Raw genomic sequence first — 23,776 nt, 5'->3', positions numbered from 1 at the left:
TTGTTATTGTAGTGAAGCCATGGATGTTGCTTGTACCACCTGTCCTGAAAATGCAATGTTCTCTTGAAAAGTTTTTGAGTCACAATGACTTTAGGGTTTGGCTGATTCGGTGAAGTGTAGGTGTCAAAAAAATCTGCTCTGTCATTGTCTTTATGTCTGCAAACTCTCCCTTCCACCTGGCCTTCATCCTCAGAATCCTCATTGCCCTCAGCTGATGAATGAGTTTCCTTTGGGACAAATAAGTTAAATTAATATCCTCTGTAAATAAACATTTGCACTGGTTTAATGTAGTGGTTCTCAAACACCAAGTACTTCTGCTTTAAAATATCAGACCAACCACTTCACAAAATATTTAAACCAGGCCAAGATATAAATATTTAAAAAAAAGAAAGAAAAAAAAGAAGAAAAAAGGGCTAAACCAGATCTGACATAAACCTAAATATGACAAGAAAAAGATGATATCAAAAAAATCATGATATCTATGACTAAACCAGAAACACACTGGAATTTAATGTATTACTAAAACATACATGAAATCATCAATAGTTAAGTGGCACATGCACCACAGTTTAAGAACCATCAGTGCACACGTTCGACATTTTTCACCTGCGATTCAGATTCTGCAGCTGTCCCTGTATTAGCTGGCATCAGTGCACCTGTGCCCTTCTGAAATAGCAGAGAAGACATGATGCGTTTTGGATGCACATATTGTTGCTTCTTTTAATACAGTGTAATAATTCGTATGTATAACATTATTTAAACCATGAAGACAGATTCTCCAATACATATACTTGATCTCCCTTTCACTATGAGCCATTTCCCCCTTTCAAGCAATATTTTAGATGATTCATTTCAATGCATGTGCGCTCTCCTAAACACTCAGATTGTAAAACAAGCCTCCTCAGCCATCTCCAATACAGCAGCAAAAGAACACCATCTTTGGACTGCATCTTTGAGGATTTTTGTAACCATATTTTTGCCTGCCCACAGGCCTAAGCATCAAATGTTACTCATCCATACACTTATTTGCTCTATTTACTGTGTTTTAGTCTCTCCACGTTAAAATGGAAATCCCTACTATAATTTCTACCACAAACCTGGCTCAACTGGGATACTGCAGCAGCACCCGTTTCTGTACTCTGCTGAAAAGCACAAAACACAAGATCTGTATAATAATAAAATAATAATAATAACACTGATGATGCTGGAGCAACCAATTTTCAAGTCCCCTCTGTATCGCTGTCCTTATCAGTTTGGACATCCTGACCCTCTGCAAGCTGATAACAGAACTTTGTTCATTTACTAAACTATAAATGTCCTTTTTCTTACACATTGAGCTTTTTTTCCACAACAAATGGCATTTTACCTGTAAAACTGAGTTGTCTTTTGAAGACTCGAGCTGAATGCCTTTTGATGCCTAGTAGCGATAAGTCAGAAAAACGATGAGCCGACATACATGCTTTGTCATTTTGAACTGAAGTTGTCAGTCTGACATAACTGAGACTTACATGTTGTTGTTGGTGGAAATAGCCACGGATATCTTGGGTTTTTTTCGGTGGCATTTTCTAACGAAAGGTTGATTTCGTAAATAGCAAGTAGCTACCCCGCTATTCCGCGGTATTGTTTTTGAATTTGATTGACACGCTCGTTATGTCACGTAGTTACGTACGCCATCAAAAGCCACAACCAATCAGATTGCATCTATCCAATCAAGCAACCGATATGCGGGGCAGCGGGCTTGTCGGGCATTTGCGCACCTTCGACTGGCGTCCGCAAATGTAGAAAATGGGTTCAAAATATTGGTGGGGACTGTCCCTGCCCAGTCAAAGTTGGTGGGGACATGTCCACACCAGTCCTTCAGGAAGTTACGCCCTTGTGTTAACCCTAATCCTAACCCTAACCCTAAGGTGGCAGTTAAATGGTTAAAGCCTCTTAAACCCCACCTGAATCGAGCGCATTTTCTCCAGTTCGGCTTTACCCAAATCTAAAAGCCTCTTGACTGCAGGGCTTACAGCCTATAGGCCAGTCTCATTTGAAAGACCTACAAAACTGATCTAAACAGATGTCGTCGTTTTTTGTTTGTTTTCATTTTTGCCACTATTTTGTGTTGAGTTTCTGTCACTTCTTCTCCTGCTCTTTCCTCTTTCATCACTTTTTTTGGTCACATTTTTGTTGCTTTTCTGTGGCTCTTGTAACTTTCTTTTTTTTTTTTTGCGCTTTTGTGGATTTTTTGTTGTTGTGCTTTTTAATTGTGTTTTTGTCACATTTTTGCCACTTTTCTTGTCGAAAGTGCAGCAAAAAAGTGTCAAAAACTCATACTTTTTTGTCCCTTTTATTATGTTTTTTTTTTGTGTCCCTTTTTTGTTGCACCTCCATCACTTGTCACATTCTTGTTGCTTTTTTGTTGCACTTTTCTGGATTTTTTTGTGGATTTTTTAAATTGCGTTTTGTCACCTTTTTGCTGCTTTTTTGGTCCATTTTTCATCGCTTTTTAGACGTGTTTATATCACTATTTTCATTGTGTTGCAGCTGCTTTTCTGGCAAGTTTTTTTGGTGTGTTTTTGTCGCATATTCATCGCTTTGTCATGTTTTTTCGCCACTGTTTCTTTTTTGTCACATTTTTGTTTGCTACCTATAGGCCAGTGCAATGCCTCATTTGAAAGCTAAGACCTTTGTGTGAGTAAAACACGACTAAATCCCCACGTAAGCAGCACATTCAGATCCTTTGTTCCAGTAACATTGTAATACTTAGAAGCTTTTAAGAGGGATTCTTCAATATCTAATCCGTATATTCTGAATTTGGATTTACTGAATTTTGTGCCCCCAAACATCGAAGTGAAGTTTGAATTTCTTTTTGTTTGAATTTACTTTCTCAGTGTCCCGTCAATACAAACCTGGCTCTATCCATTATTCAGATTTGGTCGCCACAAATAAAATAATTTTTACATGGATTATATACAAATATGAAATGATGGAAAACTTCTAATACATTTATGTAAGTGATCTACAGCAAAGTGATGCCTCTAATTTGATAATTTGTTAATATGCCTGTGGTGACTATTCACTTGTAAATCAATAACTAAACAAAGTCAAGGGTCTGACCAGTCTTTGACGCGTGGCTCCCACTCCACGATGAGCTTGACGTGAGGAGGTCCGCCCGGGCCGCACATCTTCAGAGCCCTGAGGGACGCAGGAAAAAACAGTTTCATTGATAATAATTGTTTATTAACCTCTTAACGTCCAGCTCAGCATTACCCAAATCTGAAGACTTCTTGACCTGAGAGTTTACAGCCTATAGGCCAGGGTGGCGCCTCATTTGAAAGCTAAGGCCTAAGCTTTTTCCTCGTTTTTGTTGTCCTGTTTTCGTCCTGTTTTTGTTGCTTCATCATACACTATAAACAAAATGTGGCCGAAATGACTAAAACTTGACAACAAAAGGTTTGGGTGAGTTTTGTAGGTCTTAGCTTTCAAATGAGGTGTTACTCTGGCCTACAGTCCAGAAGCTTTTAGATTTGGGTAAAGCTGAAGCTGAAAATGTGCTTGGTTCAGGTGGGGGTTAAGAGGTTCATAGCCTTGTTTAGGAAAGGCCTGTTTACTCAGTAAGCTTTTTACTGTGTGAAAAATGCTCTGACATTTACCTGCACTCAGGTTTTTGACCAGGAGATGGCAGTGTTCCACAAAGCAAAAAGCGTGGAGGGGAAGTATTTATTTAATTCTGCACTATGTTACACATATACAGATTCTAGAAAAAGCATATTGAGTTGAATGCATTATTATAGGTCCTACACAGCCCTATCCTTAAAGCTGGGGTACCTGAGTTTTCTGGTGTTGTAGAATACACTTATTTTTGCCACTGCAGAGTATGTTGTAAACACAGCAAAACACAGACCATGATGTATTGTCTTCACCTAAGGTTTTATTGAGCAATGGATGATAGAAGTCTAATCTAAATTACTGGACTCTTGGGGGTGGTCGCCCCTGCTTCACTTCACTGGAACCGCCACCTTAACGTGGTGGAGGGGTTTGAGCACCAGAATGATCCTGGAGCTCTGTTGTCGGGGGCTTTGTCCCCCTGGTAGGGTCTCCCATGGCAAACAGGTCTGAGGTGACGGGTCAGGCAAAGAGCGGTTCAGAAGCTCCTTATAAGAGACCAACAGGCCCGGTGAGAGTCGTGAGGCCGTCCTTCTGTGGACCCACCACCTGCAGGAGAAGCCATAGGGGGCTGGTGCAATGTGACCATGACCCGGCAACGGAAAAGGGGAAGAAAATGGATGGATGGATTGTGAGAGCTAGAAACAAGTTTGGGCCAAAAAAAAAATGTCACTGTACCCCAGCTTTAAGTAAGGGATAATGTATAGAACGCTGGTCAATATCGGGAAAATAAGCACCGACAGGGCGAACCGGACCCCGACGCGAAGCGGAGGGGTCTTGTTTCACCCTTTTCGCCGCTTATTATATGGCCATTTGCCAACTGAACACACACAACATAAACTTCGTACACTTTTATGAAGGTCGAAAGGTTTATTTAATGACTTCCGCGACAAATAGTTCCCAAAAGTTTGCGCGTTGCTCTGCAACGTTTTGCTAGGCTAGAAGCAGCAAGGCTAATAGCTAGCCTAGCTACTTAGTTGAAGGCGCAGTTGGAGGAATGGTGGTGAATCTCTAGGTAAGTTGAAAATCAGACTCACGCTAACTTCACGAGCTATTCCCCGACTTCTCTGGCAGTGACGGGACAGATAGTGTCGCTACTACGTACGCGCGGAGTGATATGAAAGAACCAACTCCGTTGCCATTGGCAGCGGTCATTATTTTTCTCAGAGGTCCTTTATCAGAAAATAATGACCGGTAGAACGTTGGGAAATCCCATTCAAATCAACGGAGCTTCTACTTACGTTGTGAAGAGCCGTATAATAATTAAATATATATGTTGTCTTTAGGTTGTCCTTAGATGTACTTTTACAATTGTAGAAGTAGATATTTGTGGGGGGAAAAGACAGTGCATCTAATATAAAGCGTGTTTATTGATCTTGAAGAAGCAGGCTAGTTGTTGCTAGCATAACTGTGACGCTACAGCTTTCCTTTGCTCTGTGAAAATTGCAAAACGTACATAGAAACTCATTCCACCCAAAAATTGGGATGCTAGAAATGCTTTATGAAAGTTAGGAATGAGTTTGGTCCACGACTAAGTCAATCGAAACTTTGACGATCCTCTTCTGTTGTTTGTAAACTGGGTACAGAGCTTTTAATTCAGGCTTTTAAATCTATACTTTTGGTCACATTAGCCTTGATATTTCCTGTTTGAAAGATTGAAATACTGTCTGCACTCTAACATGCGACACTCCAGGCCTGCTTCTCATGAGCAATGACATTCTAACATGGTCCGTAACAACCCGTGGCCTCTTTAAGACGGGAATTATGTAAAAGTAAAGTCAACATAAGGGGCTGTGGGTTCACGCCGGGACAGGACACAAGCGAGTTCCCCGACCATTTGTATGAAGCTGTGTGCGTTTGATTTGCATTTCAAAAAGATCTCCGCCGCTGTTACCCCATCAGCAGCATTCAGCCCGTGAAAAGAAGTGCTCTGAACCGCTCCACAGACGCAAAGCCCTTCAGAAACCATGCCAAAATGCCCTCTCTCCTTCCCTCTCAGGAAGTCCAAATGAAAAAAAAAAAAACGATAAGTGTCAAATTATAATACTGAGAACACCTGCTTTCAAACCACGGCATGTGCTTAAGAAACAGAACTATGTTAATCTCATTATGAATGTGTTCATGACAAGTAGAACAGGAGAATAAGTACATTGTGGAGTGCACTGCTCAACCCACGGAAAAAGCTGTACATTGTGGCAAAATAAAGACACACTGCAGCACCTTCAGATTCTAATGTGGATCAAAATCGTGCACACATGGGCTTGTCATAATTATGTAGTTTTACATGTCGACATTGCAAGACACTCCTGTATTTGTTTCTCACGTATCTACTCAACCCAGTACATGCGAGGGTTTCCACTTAATAATGGACCACAGTTGACGCTAGAATACACATAACTGAAGGAACAACAGGTGATGACAACAATGTGGACAAATGCTGCCTTTTGCTGAAGTTTATGGAAACATTCAGAAGTGCCAAGGCAAATACTAGAGGAAAGAAGCTGCTAAAAGGCAAGCTATGAAGGTAAGGAACATGCTACTGTTATGTTAACATCAGCTAAAGTTGTGCTAACAGTGGCATCATCGGCAAAATCACCTTTTTTCAACAGCAGTATGATGTGGTGAAATATTAAATCCGTAAGACCTGCTCGTGTTAGTGAGGCCGGTCCTCTCTCCACTGGCCAATCTGAGTCTGTTCACGTCACATTAGAATCAGTTCAGTTCTGCGCTTTGGTCACGGCCAAGGTCGGTCCTAAAACGTATGCCTGGTCAGCCCGGATTGGCTCTGGCCTGGACAGTGGAGAGTGGATGCTCGTCTAACAGGCCAGTGGAAACCATCCATCCATCCATCCATCCATCCATCCATCCATCCATCCATCCATTTTCTTCCACTTTTCTGTTTCTGGGTCGTGGGGCTGTTGGAGCTGCCCAAATCACATTCCACCAGCTCCTTATGGCTCCTCCTGCAGGTGGTGGGTCAACGGAAGGACGGCCTCACAATTCTAACCGGGCCTGTTGGTCTCTCATAAGGGACTCCTGAACCGCTCTTTGTCTGACCCGTCACCTATGACCTGTTTGCCATGGGAGACCCTACCAGGGGCACGAAGCCCCCGAAAACAGAGCTCCCAGGATCATTCGGGTGCTCAAACCCCTCCACCATGTTAAGGTGACGGTTCCCGGAGGGGCCAGTGGAAACCATAGACCGTAAAAATTAAGACAACTCCTCCTCACTCCTCCCCGTTTGCCACAATGACCACATTCGAGGGGCAGGGGAATCATGGCGGATTTACAGACTCCTCCTCCCTAGCGTTGACGAAGCATGTTCCTAAAAATCGCAGCTCCAGGCTAACAGACCATCATTAGTACAAGATTCCTAAATTTTGTTTTACAAAAATCTAGCTGTGTAAAGCTTAGGAACATTAGAAACCAGGCTTTTAAGTTGTTTTTAACGTATCTAAAGTACAATGCAATCCGATGGGAGACTAGTGGCTACATGGAGGTACTACAGCAATGGCGGCCTCTAGTGTCGTCGTCACAAAGCAGCGGCCATAGGAAACACGCCAGAAGGTAGCACGCACCGCCTGGAGCTATGGTCAGCACACTCACCTCTCCACCGCGGGGTGGTAGAGCGGGCGGCTGTCCTGAGGTGACAGGTAACTGTAAAAGGCAGATCCTCCAACCACACGGATGTTAAACAGCACTCTGGAGTTCTGTGGAGACAAAAACACAAGAGATTTCCTCAAATGCAGTCAAATTGATAAATGAAAACACAGCTCGATCTCATTAGTGCAGACATTGATATATTACATAAACTTAAACCCACATTACTCCCTTGAACCTGTGAAGAGTTCCAATGGAGAAAAAGTCCACGTTGTTAAGACGGATAAAGCTTGCGACAAAATCTGACCTTGGTGAAAGTCGTGGGCCAATGTTTGTTGTGGCGTGATTTCCCATTATCTTTTAATTGTTGGGAGAGAATCGGTGAATCAACAAGGGAATCAACAGAAACTTGTTTTTACTTTGCATACTCTGTGCAAGGCTGTAAAGGCTACTACCTAAGTCTGGAGACATTTCACACTGTCTTAACCATTTCTGGCGTGCGCAGAGATTCTGTCACTTATTGTACAGCAATGTCCTAAAAGGCTGCAAAGGCCTGTGGGTAAGCGGTGCAGTGCATGTCAGTCTGATCGGGCTGTCAGGAGCTTTCATTAGTTTACTATATTCAGCCTAAAGCAGTCCGCCCGGTAGCAACGGAGGGGAAAGACTACACATTATCTGATTGGTTGATTTTGGTTCCATTATAGACAAAAAAAGAACTTGCTGCCTTTACCAGAAATAGTCATTTAATTGTCACATTTTGCGGTGTAAGCACAATATCAGGTTTGTGTGAAAGCTCCATCTAAACTTAGTAGACCTGTGCACATCCTGCTCCATAGCCTGACCTGTTGCGCACACACAGTATGGCGTCACTTTCCCAGGCGGCCTTTGTCTTGCAGAAGCAGACGGTATTTACTCCCCGCGATCCCGGGCGTGACTGGGGCGTTCTCAGACAGCTGCTGGGAAGTGCTGACCTGCTAAAGTTGCTCTAAACAGGGGGGATATTCGCTCCTCCAGGGCTCAGACTCCGCAGCTCTTCTTTTCGCTGAGTCGACGACTGAATGGAAGTAAGTGGGTCAGGGAGAGACACAGGCTTCCCTCACCTGAGGAGCTCGGAGGAGGTCAAACCAGGCTGCACTGCGGAGTTTGTTTGGATATGGAAGAGAATACTTGGACGACACCGATCAAACGGGTCTTATTATTGTATTATTATTGTCCAACTGGAAGTAAGGGTAGTATCAGTAAAGTTACCTTTATTCGTCTGGAAAGGTAACTTTTTGTGATAGTAACAAGTAGAGCAGTTGTTCCCAAACTATTTTGGCTGTGGCCCCAAGAACAACCCCCACTGTAGAAAAGTTATCACCCCTTTAATAATTTAAGGCCGCAGACATTTAAAATCAAGTTGAGAACATGTATGTTTGTACTAATTATGTGCTGTTTTACACAAAATATTTTACTACTCTTTGTTACTCGATCTTGAAAACATCTTGGGATGTATTACAATTGATAAAGTAGATATATTCCTTTCTTCTTCCGGTGCCTAACTGGAAATATGGTATGTGCAAGTGTTTGGAGGTTATGAACAAAGCCTTTCAAAAGTTTAAGCTCATGTAAACCTATGGATTAATAACCAAGGCTTTGGTCACATGATCTCCTGGTTCTTGAAACACAAAGGTTCAGCTGCAATGCTCACTTAGGCTCCAACCATGCTTCAAAACCTGCTTCATTTTTTCTAAATGACACAGCTTATTGATCTTTCGTTGTTCTTGAAATATACTACTTTCAATACAAGAGGTATTTGGATGCTTGATTTTTACTCTTTCCTGCATTTTGGTACCAAGTTTGGCTACTAGAGTTTGGCTGGATCGATCGATCGATCGATCGATCGATCGGTCTGTCTGTCTGTCTGTCTGTCTGTCTGTCTGTCTGTCTATCTATCTATCTATCTATCTATCTATCTATCTATCTATCTATCTATCTATCTATCTATCTATCTATCTATCTATCTATCTATCTATCTATCTATCTATCTATCTATCTATCCCTCCCTGATTGTAAATATTAACTACTAGGAGCTACACTGGATAGGAGGGAGCGCTTTACAGAATTGAAAGTCTTCCAGGACTGTGAGCGTGAGCTGCTGAACTGCCCACACCTCCTACCAGGGGTGGGGAGTGTTTGGATGACCGGACCCCCCGCCTCAGACAGAACCTTCCTGGAAAGTATTGACGTTTGGAACACATGAACCCAGTGGAATGTATGGACCTTTGGGAACGTTAACCATTACCCAGCCTTCACTAATTCAATAAGGCGGACTGGAGCTGGACGACACTTTACTACATAGCCATACTGGAGGCCGTGTGCTCATTATAGACATCTCATCATCATTTCGACAAGTTTTAATTTCGTTTTTTTGATTAGTGTCATCAGAACCACTAAGATTTCTGGATTTTCTGGCGTGTTCTGGAATAATAGAGCAATAAAGATTTGAAAACAGCTTCAAATAGGGGATATCGTACTGTCAGGACATTTCCAAACTATAGTCTTATAGTATAGTATTTAGGATTGCCCATATATGGTCATGTTCGAAGCAGCCAGAGAGGGAAAACAAAGAGCAGAAAAAACGAAACCTTCTCCCATTTCTCCACCATTCCTTTAACAAATGCTGAATTATAAATATATTTTTTACTAAATAAAGATACAGAGATATGGAGGGGAGCAAAGTGGTTCAACAGCCCGTTACTACTTTAAAAACAGACAATGCTAACCAGCTACCTTAGCTTCATGCTACATATTCTACCGTTAGCAAAGAGTGCCGTTTCTCGATTCTACTGAACAATTTTCTGTGGGAAAAAAAAACATCCATATGAACCTGATTTTGACTTGACTTTGGTTTGTGATGAAGGTTTATTGTCCACCGGAAAACGCTGAAAAGTGAGAAGCCACGCCCACTTGTATGACGTGTTGCCGTCTGTATCTATGGGACAGAGGGAGGAGCTGCGGGTAAACAGGAGGAGCATGGTACACAACTTCATCTTAACTTTCACAACACTTTGCTGACATCCCCATTCTTAGTGGGAGTCAGTTATTCAGCCTGTTTCACATCTTTCAGGAAGCAGAGGGGAGCAACCAGGGACAACGTTCTGTAACCTGACACGGAAGCTACTTCTGGGTTTACAATTGCTAAAAAATACACTGCTCACACCAGTTTCTTTTTTTTGCTCCTACAAAAGTCTGTGGACACAAGATACAAGTAGGTAAGATGGACTATATTACAGGTTAGGGCTGCTCGATTATTTTAGTCATAATTGAAATCACGATTATTTGTTGCCTTAAAAAAAGTTATTAGTTATTAGTTAGTTTATTTTATTTATGTATTTATTCATCAAAAAACTATGCTGAATATTTTATTTTTTCTGAGCAGTCAGTTCAAAGTACAAATGATTTCAATGCCTCCGTTAAGGGGAGGTCTCTGTTTCACACCTGCCCCCTGCTGGCCAGCCCTCACACCTGCGCAAGTAAACTGAGCAGCGCGGCCTGATGACATCATCACACAGCGCTGTTTGTTTTTATGTCAGGCGAAAGCACGAGCCATGGCACGTGAAATGTGAAGGGAAAATAATCCCAGTGCCGTGAAATAATGCAAAAATATATATATATATGTATTTTAAAGTTTTTTCCCCCGATTATGATAATTTTGCAATCATTTAGAGTAATAATCGAAATCGTAATTGAATTTTGATTAATTGCACAGCCCTATTTACGGGTCCTCTTCGATTCTGTGCATTTCCAATAGCGTGCTTGTGTGTTTTCTCGTTGAGACTGGTAATTTTGCTTGTTAGTTTCTTTATGGTGTACATGTTGGCATTTTTGTTAAAGTAGCCAATTTTGGGTAGCCTACATTAGCCTCAGGGTGTTTTCTTATACTTTTTGTCTTAATTTGTTGGTTACTTAATCCCTATTTTGTTCCTTTATAGCTGTAACTATTTAACCCAATGGCACACCTTTACTTCAACATCTGCCCATTTTGTTTAATTCTTATATTTTTTCCCCCATTTACATCCCAGTGTCAGTGTTGCTCCTTGTTCCAGGATTTCCCGTCTGAGGCTTTAACAGACTCCGTACGTAAATTGGTTCGAAAATGGGGGAAAAACCTGAGAACAAATAGTAGCTTTGGGCCACCCCGTATTTGCATAAGTTAAAGTTTCAGGGAAATGAATACTTTCTGAGCTCACTGCGCACCCACATTCAGCTCCCCAGCTAAACTAGACCAAGACGAGCCTATAATTAGTCCTCGTCCCATTACAGAGCGCTGATACGTGCAGGCGCGGGCCACCTACGGAGAATCACCAATCTCCTGGTCTTATTCAGCCTCCGCTCGCCCTACATTAGTCTCTGTGGAAATGTACAGCGCGTTAACGTGTGACACAATCGGAAATAAATTGAATTAACACCAGGGATGAGCGAGGAGGACGGGCGAGCGGCGACTGGCCCGGGTGCAGTCCATGTAGCTGCCTGTCAACACATCTTTGAGAGGCGTCCTGCTGTGGGATTTGAGCGGTTGTGGGAGGTGTAAAAGGGACATTATGATACTTGTCAAAATTATGATTTTTTAATACTGCTCGTGTCCCATCTGAGCCCAAAGATATGAAGTAAAGACTTAAAATGACTAAAACGATGGTGGATTTATTCACAACTTTAAACCTATTTCAATCAACTTTTTGGTTTGCGTTTCAAGTGCCTTTGGGTATGACGCTGGCCGACAGGTGGCGCTGTGGGGCTACGTTCATGCAGAATAATGCAGAGTGAGAACTACTTCCTGCTTACATTACTTTCACCTCTCTGGCCCTCTATTCGCCTTATTCTGATAGTCCGTGTGGGCGTCGCCCTGAATTGTGCCCGCCCCTTTTCTCCTATTAGTTTACATAGGACTGTAGAAGTCCACATAAAATCAGTTACTACATGAATACAAAGCCGTTATTAGGCCGTGCAGAGAAACGGTGCAGTGTTGACTTGTTGGTGCAAATGAACATTGGATATTTTACACAAATCAATCTACTAATCAGATCTTATTGGCGAACATTTTCCCTCATTCTCCGCTGAATGAACGGACTTCGTGCTCTAGCGGAAGCGTCGAGACAGGGCAAAAAGAGCCAAAGTGGGCAGGGTGGAATAAGGTGAATACAGCTCTTAAAGCAGGGGTGTCCAAAGTGCGGCCCGCGGGCCAAATGTGGCCCTCAGACCAATTTTTGGTGGCCCTCGGGCTGCTTGCTGAATCGGTTCACATCATCAGAGATGGTCCTTTTTATTTAATTTGTAATAATTCTACACAATTCTAACGTAACAACTAGCATTTTATTGTGAGACAGAGCTGGCATTAAGGTTTTACGCATAAATAAAGGCATGAGGCACAATTTAAACCTCTACTACTCGAAGGTTTCGTGGAACTACCCACCGACCCATGGCCCTTTACCCTATGTACGCTCCAATATGTGGCCCCCCATGAAAAAAGTTTGGACACCCCTGTCTTAAAGGAATAGGCCACCGTTTTTACATACTAAGATATGTTCTTACCTCACTTTAGACGTGTTAATATATCCCCGTCTGGTCTTTGTCCGTGCGCTCTGCCAGGCAAACGGAGCACATACGCAGCCTCTCCCACATGTCACATAGCTCCGAAAAAGCTCACGATAGAAGCTACCAAGCTCTTCCACGTGTTCCCTATTTAAATAAAGTTACGTGAAGTGTTTTCATGCGAAGTATATTTACCCAGAAATGTAGCATGTCGATTTTATAAGCAAATAAAAAGGGGGACTATATTGTGAGGCGTAATGATACGAGGAGCAAAACGTCCGCGCAGTAACTCCTAAAGACTTCCCCGCTCACTTCCGTCAATAACCTTTGGGAGTTACTGCGCGGACGTTTTACTCCTCGTATCATTACGCCTCACAATATAGTCCCCCTTTTTATCTGCTTATAAAATCGACACGTTACATTTCTGTGTAAATATACTTCGCATGAAAACACCTCACGTAACTTTATTTAAATAGGGAACACGTGGAAGAGCTTGGTAGCTTCTATCGTGAGCTTTTTTGGAGCTATGTGACATGTGGGAGAGGCTGCGTATGTGCTCCGTTTGCGTGACAGAGCGCACGGACAAAGACCAGACGGGGATATATTAACTCGACTAAAGTGAGGTAAGAACATATCTTAGTATGTAAAAACGGTGGCCTATTCCTTTAAAGGAATAGGCCCCCGTTTTTACATACTGAGATATGTTCTTAGCTTAGACGAGTTCATTTGTACCTGTTCATTTGTACGCGTGCCCTCAGTCACGTAAACACAGCACAGACAGCGTTAGCGTTTAGCCTCTCCTCCTCTCCTTGTGGAAGAGCTTGGTAGCTTCTATCTTCACCTCGTTTGGAGCTATAGAGGAGAGGCTAAATGCTAACGCCGTCTGTGCTGTGTTTACATGACTGAGGGCACGCGTGAAGACCAGACAGGAACACATGAACTTGTCTAAGCTAAGGTAAGAACATATCACAGTATGTAAAAACGGTGGCCTATTCCTTTAGGGTAATGCTAAAGATTTTACAAATGGCAGATACTTTCTAATTGTTTCCAAACAAGCGATACATCGTCTCAACAGACTCCCAAACCAGAAACAGCTAAATATTTTTTTAATCCATGTAGCTCCACATTAAAGGCCCTATACCTGATTTTCTTTTTTTACATTTTTTTATAGCATCCCAATTCTTGATAGGGACGAGTTTATCGGCACAGTTCAAAACTTGCAGGATCACTTTTCAGGGTCTCTTTCACAGAAATGCTTGAAAACCAGCCTGCAAGTTCATAAAATGGGTTCAAATGCTTTAGAACTACAGGCACAGTGTTTTTCCCACAAATGTCTAAGTTTACAATATACTAAAGGAGGGCAAAACAAAATTTGCCCCACTAATTGAAAAATATCAGGTATAGTGCCTTTAGGTTGCCATTCTCACAGAATACAACACTGCTCAATAAATCAGGCAGGAATTAAATACCGTAATAAAAAATCCCTCCGAAAAACAACCCTCGAAACATAATTACACTGTGGCCCACGCCTATATTCATGCTTAAAACCTGAATGCCAGCTCTGTCTGTTGGATGTTGAAGTTAGAATTGTGTAGAATTATTAAACTCGAAATAAAAAGCACCATCTCTGAAGTGTGCCGATTCAGCAAGAAACCCGAGGGGCAAAAAAAATTGGTGTGAGGACCGCTTTTAGCCCCAGGCCGCACTTGGGGCACCCATGGCCTATATAGCATCTGCTCATGAGCGTGTATATTTCTTGCATCTTTAGCCGCCGCTGTCTCCCACATAGGAAATTACCCTATAGGAGTACAGTGTCATCTTGGTGAGGTATTAAACGTGTCAGTATATATCAATGAAACTGGTCGGTGCGCCGCAATGTTGTTCTTTTTGGTATATTTTTCCCTCTGACGTGAAAAATACGATGTTAAAGGGACTATACAGAGTTTCAAAATGTTAAAGCCACACCGCGTAGAATTTTCCCCAATAAATAAAATTGAAATACAATCATTTATTTCATGACAGATATTTTCATAATTGAAAAAATACCTCATAAATGTACAAATAAACATTTATGAGGCTCACCCCTCCTAAGATATGACTGTAAACTTTAATGGGAGTGGGTACGTCAGCCAGTTTCCATGGAGATGTGTTGAAAGGCAGTAGAATTTAGATTTAAACAGTTTCATTTCTCATCCAAATCCATTCTTTTATGACACACTGCAGAAATAGTGTTTTCTGTGTTGAGCCGGTCATAGGAGCATGTTTTGTTTTGCTGCAACAGTTTAGTCCAAAATGTTAAGTAGTGTACCTTTAAAATTAAGTATTTTCCTCCCCCTACATGTTCCTCCATGTCCTAATGTGTAGAATGAGCTCAGACCTGTTCACCACAACTGCCTCTAAAATCCTGCACTGTTACTCAAAAAGTTGTACTTCGGGTCCGAATTGCCATCATGCACGAGCTTAATATAGAAGCTGCAGTTACACATGTGACCTGAGGTGGCAGTAGTGGTGTATAAAATGGCTAACTTGCATCTAGCCCCTTTAACCCCTTAACTCCCACCTGAACCGAGCACATTTTCTCCAGATTTACCCCAATCCAAAAGCTTCTGGAAAAAAGGTGTGAAAATAGCAGCAAAACTGAGACGAAAACAAGGATGAAAATGTGAAAAAAGTGAGAAAAAATTGACGGGAAATGAACAAAAAATTGACAAAAATGAGAAAAAATGGACGAAAAATTGAGAAAAAATTTGACGAAAAAGTGACAAAAAATTGACAAAAAAGTGATATGAATTTGATAAAAAAAAAATGCGAATAATTTGACGAAAAGGTGACAAAAAATTGACAAAAGGGAGAAAAATTGGACGAAAAATCGAGAAAAAATGGACGAAAAATCGAGAAAAAATGGACGAAAAGGTGACAAAAAAGTGACAAAAAAGAAATAAAAAAAAGAACAAAAAATGTCGAAAAAGTGACAAAAAATGGACAAAAAAGTGATACGAATTTGACAAAAAAAATGCGAATAATTTGAGGAAAAGGTGACAAAAAAGTGACCAAAAAAAAAAAAACAACGAAAAATTGGGATAACCGCCTGACAAAACAAGCGATGAAAAAAAATCTGAGGATGTGAGGAAAAAAATCAATTTAATTTTGTAGGTCTTTCAAATGAGGCGTTACACTGGCCTACAGGATTTGGGTAAAGCTGAACTGGAGAAAATGCTAATGCTATGTTAAGAGGTTAAGGATAAAACATGTCAACACTGACCGCTGCGTGAAAACTCTACGTTTTCACCAGCCACTATGTATGGGGGAAATACAGTAGGCTATAACAAGTTCATGTTTGTGTAGGAGACTATTTATTATTTGTAATTGATCATAAAAAAAAGCATGTCCAGCGTGTCCGAAAGAGTGTCGAGCTGAATCCTTTGCAGTGAATAGGCTAATACCGCGTTACCCGGGTTGCTTTGAGTGAGCCTCATGAAGCGCTCAGATTAGGATGTCAAGCCGTGTCAGTGGATGGGAGCAGAGCTGTCAGACACTTTCCTCTCCTCTAAAATTAGACTGAAGAGGCTCATCGGCGCGGGATTCAAGAGATTCCGCGAGATAAAAGATTCGGCTGTCGACGCGGTTGTTTTCTTGGCGCTGTTGGACGAGCGCCCCGTGATTTTCCCTGCGCCGGGATGGGGGTAATTAAATGACAGGCAGCACGGGGCGCACGCAAGCACTCATCTCCATCTGCAGCTCCGACTGCGCCGCTCCGATGATCCGCCCCGCTGGAGACCGCATGTAGTGCTGGGGAAAAGCCACAAAGCACATCAGTACCTGCTGGGTGCTGTGTACACAAGCTCGAGTGCCAGGTGGAGCGGCGCTTTGTAAATGACGCTGTCACTTAAAGGAACAGGCCACCGTTTTTACATACTGAGATATGTTCTTACCTTAGCTTTGACGAGTTCTTTAGGACCTGTCTGATCTTCCCCCGTGCCTTCAGTCACGTAAACACAGCGCAGACGGCGTTAGCATTTAGCCTCTCCCTCTCTCCTCTATAGCTCCAAAACTGGTCAAGACAGAAGCTACCAAGCTCTTCCACGTTTTCCCTATTTAAATATGGTTACGTGAAGTGTTACACTACAAAGTATAATTACACAAGATTTTCTAAGCGGATAAAAGGGGGAACTATATTGTAAGGCGTAATAATACCAGGAGTAGTTTGGCATCCGCACAGTAAAGTGAAGATTACTGCGCGGATTTCAAACTACTCCTGGTATTATTACGCCTTACAATATAGTCCCCCCTTTTATCCGCTTAGAAAATCCACATTGTTTAATTTTGTGTAATTATACTTTGTAGTGTAACACTTCACCTAACCATATTTAAATAGGGAAAACTTGACCGGTTTTGGAGGTAAGGTAAGAACAGATCTCAGTATGTAAAAACGGTGGCCTATTCCTTTAAACGAAGCAGGATGAGATTCTGCCGACGTTTGAACTAGAGGTTGAGCGATATGGGTTTTTCTAAAGCCAAAGCCGACATACACCGCTGATATTTTTGGCTGGTTTTGCATGTCTCGTCCATAATCCAGTGTATGATGCTTCTAAGGCCTAGGAAGTTGCAGGAGGACTCATTTTATAGCCCTGACTGAGCTCTTTCCAATGCAACGGGAAGTCTATAACTTTCGGTTCCAGAGATATCGACCTTCTATCGACGAAGCATCTGGCTATTGTAGATATTGTAAAATACCCAAATATCAGTCAAACTCTTGTTCGGACTGATGCTTTGGATTTTACGATTGTGTCCAACGACACTGGGCTCGACGAGATCAGCAGACGAAGCACGGAGGATGTTTTAATATTTCAGGAGACGACAAGGTTGTGTTCGAGGTGGCATCCATCACTGGCAAATCACAGATATGGACATGACGCTCTATTGGTTAAAATATCATTACAAAGATGCTGATGTACGGTCGAGCTGTGTGTGGCTACAGGACATGTGATAGAAATGTATCTAGCTATCGATATATCAGGGCTGGTAACTTAGGCATCTGTTTAGGCATCTATTGTGGTAGTGCTTAGTGTGTTATCAAACCAACTCCGATCAAAAGCGAACCTCTCTAGTCATAACTGTCAAGTCTCCCATTTTGGCCAAGAAACTACTATATTTGACCATTCTTTTCCACCGTCATCCTGTATTAGAAACTCAGAAACCCAGGGGAGAAAACAAAAAGCTCGGGGAGAACCACAGAAGGAAAGATCCACTCCCATGGACGGACAGGCTATTGATGGACCCAGGGCTGATGGGAGTCTCTCAGCAGACAGGGCCAAGACCGTCCAGTCCTTGGTGGAGCTTCAGTTCTTATTCTTCAGCCCGTGATGGATCGCGGTCCCTCCGTGGATAGGGTTGACGACTCCTGTATTATAACAAACTAAAACCACATTCTTCTGCCTTTCCAAACTGGACCCTGGTGAGAACTGCCACCTGCAGACGCCTGAGTGGCAGTCGTCACGAGGTTAGCAACGGTCAAGTCTATCGTTTTGGGGAACTTCCGTACTTTACCCCTTCTTGGAGATTGGTTTGGGTGATGGGACGGCTCGGAGCAGGCGCAGGAAAATGTTCCAATATTCCCAAATCCAAAACCTGACAGGTATGGCTCTAACTGCCCACGAACTACCAATACCCTTTGAAACTGTCTCTCAGAAGGTTTGTCAGTCCGGACCAGTTCAGCTTCTAGCCATAGGTTTCAACATCTCAAAGTGTTGGTCTCATTCTATCAACAATCAACTTCCATCTGGGTTCGCAGGCAGGCAATGTTTATGAAAAAGAATGTGCAAAAGATTGAAAGTGAACCGGCAATTTCTCACCACCTCAACCTTGTAACATCTTTGGAATGTCGGAACATCAAATGCTTGTGTCCAGCGCATATTAAAGTAGCACTGGCTCCTCTGGCTCCCTCTGTCCCGGGGCAGTGAACTGGTCCTGAACAGTCGGGGCTGGCAGCACATAAAGAGAACAGCCCTCCCACACAACAGGCCTCCTCTGCAGTCTCTGAGCTAATGCGCACGCCACAAGACAAAAACACCAAGTAAAAGGGCTGACTGGAGCTGGAAAAAGTTTTATTAAACACTTTGAGATCGTTTCCTCCCTTAACATCTAGGCCAGAGGAAGAAATAAACCAAACTCCGCCTTTGTGATGCGAATTTTACACCGTTTTGTCGACCCCCTGCGCTGCTGGAGTATGTCCGGAAATCATTACAACTTCGCTGCGCTCCCTCGTCTTTCCCACGCGTATTCATTCACAAATATCGACATGTTGAGATGACTCTGTAATCCAAGCATGCTCATTTCCTTTTTGGGCGGCAGCAGTGGCAAGAACGGCAACGATACACACGAACACTACAGAACTTTACATCCTGTTTTCTCAAAATTAGGTTTACGTTACACTCTTGCAACAACGTCTCCACTTAAGTCGCTCCTACAGATTACAAACGTGTTGTACTTAAAAATATTCTCAAGTTTTTTTCAGAGGGATTTTGAAATATCTGATTCCTAGCCTGAACCCCAATTGTGAACCTCACTAAACAAGGCCAAATTTGGATTTTGACCGATGTTTTCCCCCACTGATAAAAAGATTCACTCCACTAATCCACTTTTCGAAAAAATATAAGAAAACACAGGCTATATCCACACAGAGACAAAACGCTTATATTTTCAGAAACTTTCTTTATAAGCTCGAAGCCAGCTTAGTAAATGTGTGCGTCCACATGGGTCGACTCAGGTCTGTAAAAATGGCGCAATTCATCTTCCAGGCCTGTGTGAGGCGCTGTGACGCTGACACAGATAATAGAACAAGATGTGGAGGGCGCATGTGCAGTAAACATTTGTGGAATGTAAACAGTGGAAATGAAACTGATTCAATGATTCAAGATCTACAGAAGAGACGAGGAGGAGAGTTTATTCTTCAGACATGACGGGACTAAAGCAGAAAAAACGGTCAGTGACTTTTACTGTCAGTCCAAAAACACAGACTGACTCGTGTTTTTCTACTCGTCACCTGTGGCTTGTGGACGGCAGTGGAGCAAAGAGGAGCGGAGTCAAACCATCATAGATCCATAAGTAATACTCATTCTAAGGTCAGTAGATTATGGATCACAGACACCACTCTGGAGCTGTGATGTTCATCGTTTTAGTAAAAGTTGCAGAGACCTTGTAACAACGGTTCCACGTAAACGGTGTTTTGAGGTCTTTCCACTCTGGGAGCTAGTTTGGAAAATGTTCCTTTACAGACCCCCAAAATGCCGGGCTCGTATGGACAATACACTGGATTGACATGTCTTTGTGTTTGGCCCTCAGCCTGACTTCGTATGGAACCATGGCTCGATTAAAACGTCATTTTGGCAATTTTTGTCTACAAAATGTCTTATTTTTACATGAAAACAAAACAGAATACTCGCAATACACATGTTTTAATTTAGTTTTAGTCTTTTGAAGAAAATGTAGTTTGATTTTCGTCATTTTTTAGTCGACATAGCATGGCCAACTGCACATTTATGATATATATTATACTCATATTTAACCATGATTCTCTCCTTCATGTATGTTCTGCACGTGAACAAAGCACAAACCTGTTCTTTTGGCAGTGGATTTAAATAATGTGTCAAAGCGTCATTGGAAGTTTGAATAATTTTAGTCCCTTCTTTTCATTTTTATTTAGCCATAGTTTTAGTCCCACAAACAACTTTCGATTAAAGGAACAGGCCATTGTTTTACCATGCTGTGATGCGTTCTTACCTGAGCTTAGACGAGTTGATACGTACCTGTATGGTCTTTGTGCCCGTGGATGAGCTTGGTCGCTTCTAACTTCACCCCGTTTGGAGCTAAAGGAATATACTGGGAAAGGCCAACTGCTAAAAACATATTTGGTCGTTTTGCGTGACTGAGGGCACCTATCAACTCATCTAAGCTCAGGTAAGTGCATGTCTCAGTATGTAAAAACGGTGCCTGTTCCTTTAAGATTAGTCTCATTTTAGTCAGCAAAAATATCCCTTTGACTAAAATTGATACCTCCAACGTATTACTTTTCCACTCTTCACCTGCAGCGTCTCTCCTTAATATTTATCCCGTGTACTCGCTGTAACATTAAGATCCACTTCTGTGTTTCCGTCCAACATTGACACACCACCCTCTGCTGGTTAATGTCATTACTACGTCCCGTGAACAGTGATCCAGACAAATGAATGATGAACTGAGTAGATGAGCCTGGATGAAATAAACATGCAAACTCCCACGGGCCCAGTACCTGTGCCTGCGCTCCGGTGATCATCAGGTAGTAGAGCTTGCTGAGGATGCTCTGCTGCAGCTGGTCCCAGGAAATGGCCCGGTCCTCCCTCATCAGAAACGGAGGCCCAAACCTGAGACAGTGACACAGGATATTAAATTGACTTCATATCGTATTCACATCCTCGGCTTACGCACGCACCTACCGGCCGCCATTATACCCCGGCTAATTATCTATTATGAGTGTCGGGTCAGCAGTAGAATTCTAATCACACTGAAGGCCAGAGGAACAATGCTGGAGGCCCCACACAATACGAACGGTAGATGACATGGCCTTTTTGTAATTATACACGTCTAATTGAGGTCGGCCCGTATTTCAAAAATGCCACACACTGTCCGTAAAGCAGCACGTGCGGTGGAATCGGAAGAGTGGGGATGCGTTCGAGGCCAGGTGTGTGTTTTTTTCTTTCACTGTGTTCAAGTGGACAGGCAGTGCTGGCTTGGGTGACAGGAAAACAATGGAAACAGTGGAAGCAGTGGATTCCCAATGAAATGCAGCACCGCAGTCGGCAGTGAGCTCCAACACGTTCTCTCCTCTGCTGCAGGTCCCATAGATACAGACGACAACGGGACATACAAGGGGGAGTGGCCTAGCCGAGGGAATGACAATTTTCCACTGCTTTTAGCCGTTTTCTTGCGAACTATTACCGTATTTATCACGCACAATTCAAGTCTAGCCAAAATCGGGTTCCACAAGGATGTTTTTTTCGCTGCAAATTGTTCAGTAGAAGCGGAAAAAACGGCACTCTTAGCTAGCGTTAGCATATGTAGCATGAAGCTGTCGAACCACTTTCCTCCTCGCCATGTCTCTGTATCTTTTTATTTAGAAAATTCTAAGTCAGTTTTATACGGCTCTTTACAACGTAAGTAGAAGCTCCGTTGATTTGAATGGGATTTCCCAACGTTCTACCGGTCATTATTTTCTGATAAAGGACCTCTGAAAATAATAAGGACCGCTGCCAATGGCAACGGAGTTCGTGCTTTCATATCACTCCGCGCGTACGTAGTAGCGACACTATCTGTCCCGTCACTGCGAGAGAAGTTGGGGGAATTGCTCGTGAAGTTAGCGTGAGTCTGACTTTCAACTTACCCAGAGATTCACCACCATTCCTCCAACTGTGCCTTTAACTAAGTAGCTAGGCTAGCCACTAGCCTTGCTGCTTCTAGCCTAGCAAAACATTGCAGAGCAACGTGCAAACTTTTGGGAACTATTTGTCGCGGAAGTCATTAAATAAGCCTTTCAACCTTCATAAAAGTGTACGAAGTTTATGTTGTGTGTGTTCAGTTGGCAAATGGCCGAATAATAAGTGGGATAATTTATAGACGCTGGTCATTATCGGGAAAATAAGCACCTTCAGGGCGAAACAAGTTTCCGGTTCGCCCTGTCGGTGCTTATTTTCCCGATAATGACCAGCGTTCTATACATTATCCCTTACTTATTTGTAATGGTCTAAAAATGGGAGGAAGTTCAGTTTTTCTCCTCTGGCTGCTTTGAACATAACCATATGTGGGCAATTCCAAAGATGCCGAACGTATCTGCTCTGCCCTTCTTTGTTGTTTGCATCGTCCTAAATTTCTCAAGACATCTGGTCGCCTTAAAGGAATAGGCCACCGTTTTTACATACTGTGATATGCTCTTACCTCACTTTAGACGTGTTAATATATCCCCGTCTGGTCTTTGTCCGTGCGCTCTGCCAGGCAAATGGAGCACATACGCAGCCTCTCCCACATGTCACATAGCTCCAAAAAAGCTCACGTTAGAAGCTACCAAGCTCTTCCACGTGTTCCCTATTTAAATAAAGTTACGTGAAGTGTTTTCATGCGAAGTATATTTACACAGAAATGTAACGTGTCGATTTTATAAGCAGATAAAAAGGGGGACTATATTGTGAGGCGTAATGATACGAGGAGTAAAACGTCCGCGCAGTAACTCCTAAAGGTTATTGACGGAAGTGAGCGGGGGAAGTCTTTAGGAGTTACTGCGCGGACGTTTTGCTCCTCGTATCATTACGCCTCACAATATAGTCCCCCTTTTTATTTGCTTATAAAATCGACATGCTACATTTCTGTGTAAATATACTTCGCATGAAAACACTTCACGTAACTTTATTTAAATAGGGAACACGTGGAAGAGCTTGGTAGCTTCTATCGTGAGCTTTTTCGGAGCTATGTGACATGTGGGAGAGGCTGCGTATGTGCTCCGTTTGCCTGGCAGAGCGCACGGACAAAGACCAGACGGGGATATATTAACACGTCTAAAGTGAGGTAAGAGCATATCACAGTATGTAAAAACGGTGGCCTATTCCTTTAATCGGGGCTGAAAAATAACCTTTAGCATTTTCAGCGTCGATATTTTATGTTTTATGACTTGCAATAAAGTCTATGTAATCAAAAGACGGTAATGAGTGGGAGACGGGACGTGTAATGTTTGCAAATACACCAGGAAAAAAGTGAATTCCTCCAAATTGCCGTAATGAGGGAGTAAAGGTCGATTTGCATGATAGGTTTCCTTCAAGACAGCGGGATAATTTGGTTGATTTGAGAATCCAATTACAAACTGTAATGTTCAACAAGTGTGGATTTTCTGTTTGCTTGTTTTGTTCAGAAACAGCGAATGGCCCATATGTGC

At 42.5% G+C, this 23,776-nt stretch overlaps 1 protein-coding gene across 2 annotated transcripts in view; it reads right to left on the bottom strand.

Annotated features, from left to right (window-relative positions):
• Positions 1-23,776, bottom strand: part of LOC306969632 (ubiquitin carboxyl-terminal hydrolase 43-like) — a 137,774-nt gene that overhangs the window by 37,024 nt on the left and 76,974 nt on the right. For both annotated transcript variants that reach the window (XM_079565313.1, XM_079565314.1), the window contains exons 8-10: positions 21,110-21,221; positions 7,258-7,361; positions 3,103-3,180 (exon numbers count right to left, since the gene is read on the bottom strand). In XM_079565313.1, the coding sequence (XP_079421439.1) occupies positions 3,103-3,180; positions 7,258-7,361; positions 21,110-21,221 (294 nt within the window). The remainder of the gene's footprint in view (positions 1-3,102; positions 3,181-7,257; positions 7,362-21,109; positions 21,222-23,776) is intronic.

Source organism: Gobius niger (genome assembly GCF_951799975.1).
Source record: "Gobius niger genome assembly, chromosome: 10".
Lineage (NCBI taxonomy): Eukaryota > Metazoa > Chordata > Actinopteri > Gobiiformes > Gobiidae > Gobius > Gobius niger.
The sequence above is the reverse complement of the archived record's forward strand: the minus strand, read 5'-3'. Positions and strand labels throughout refer to the sequence as shown.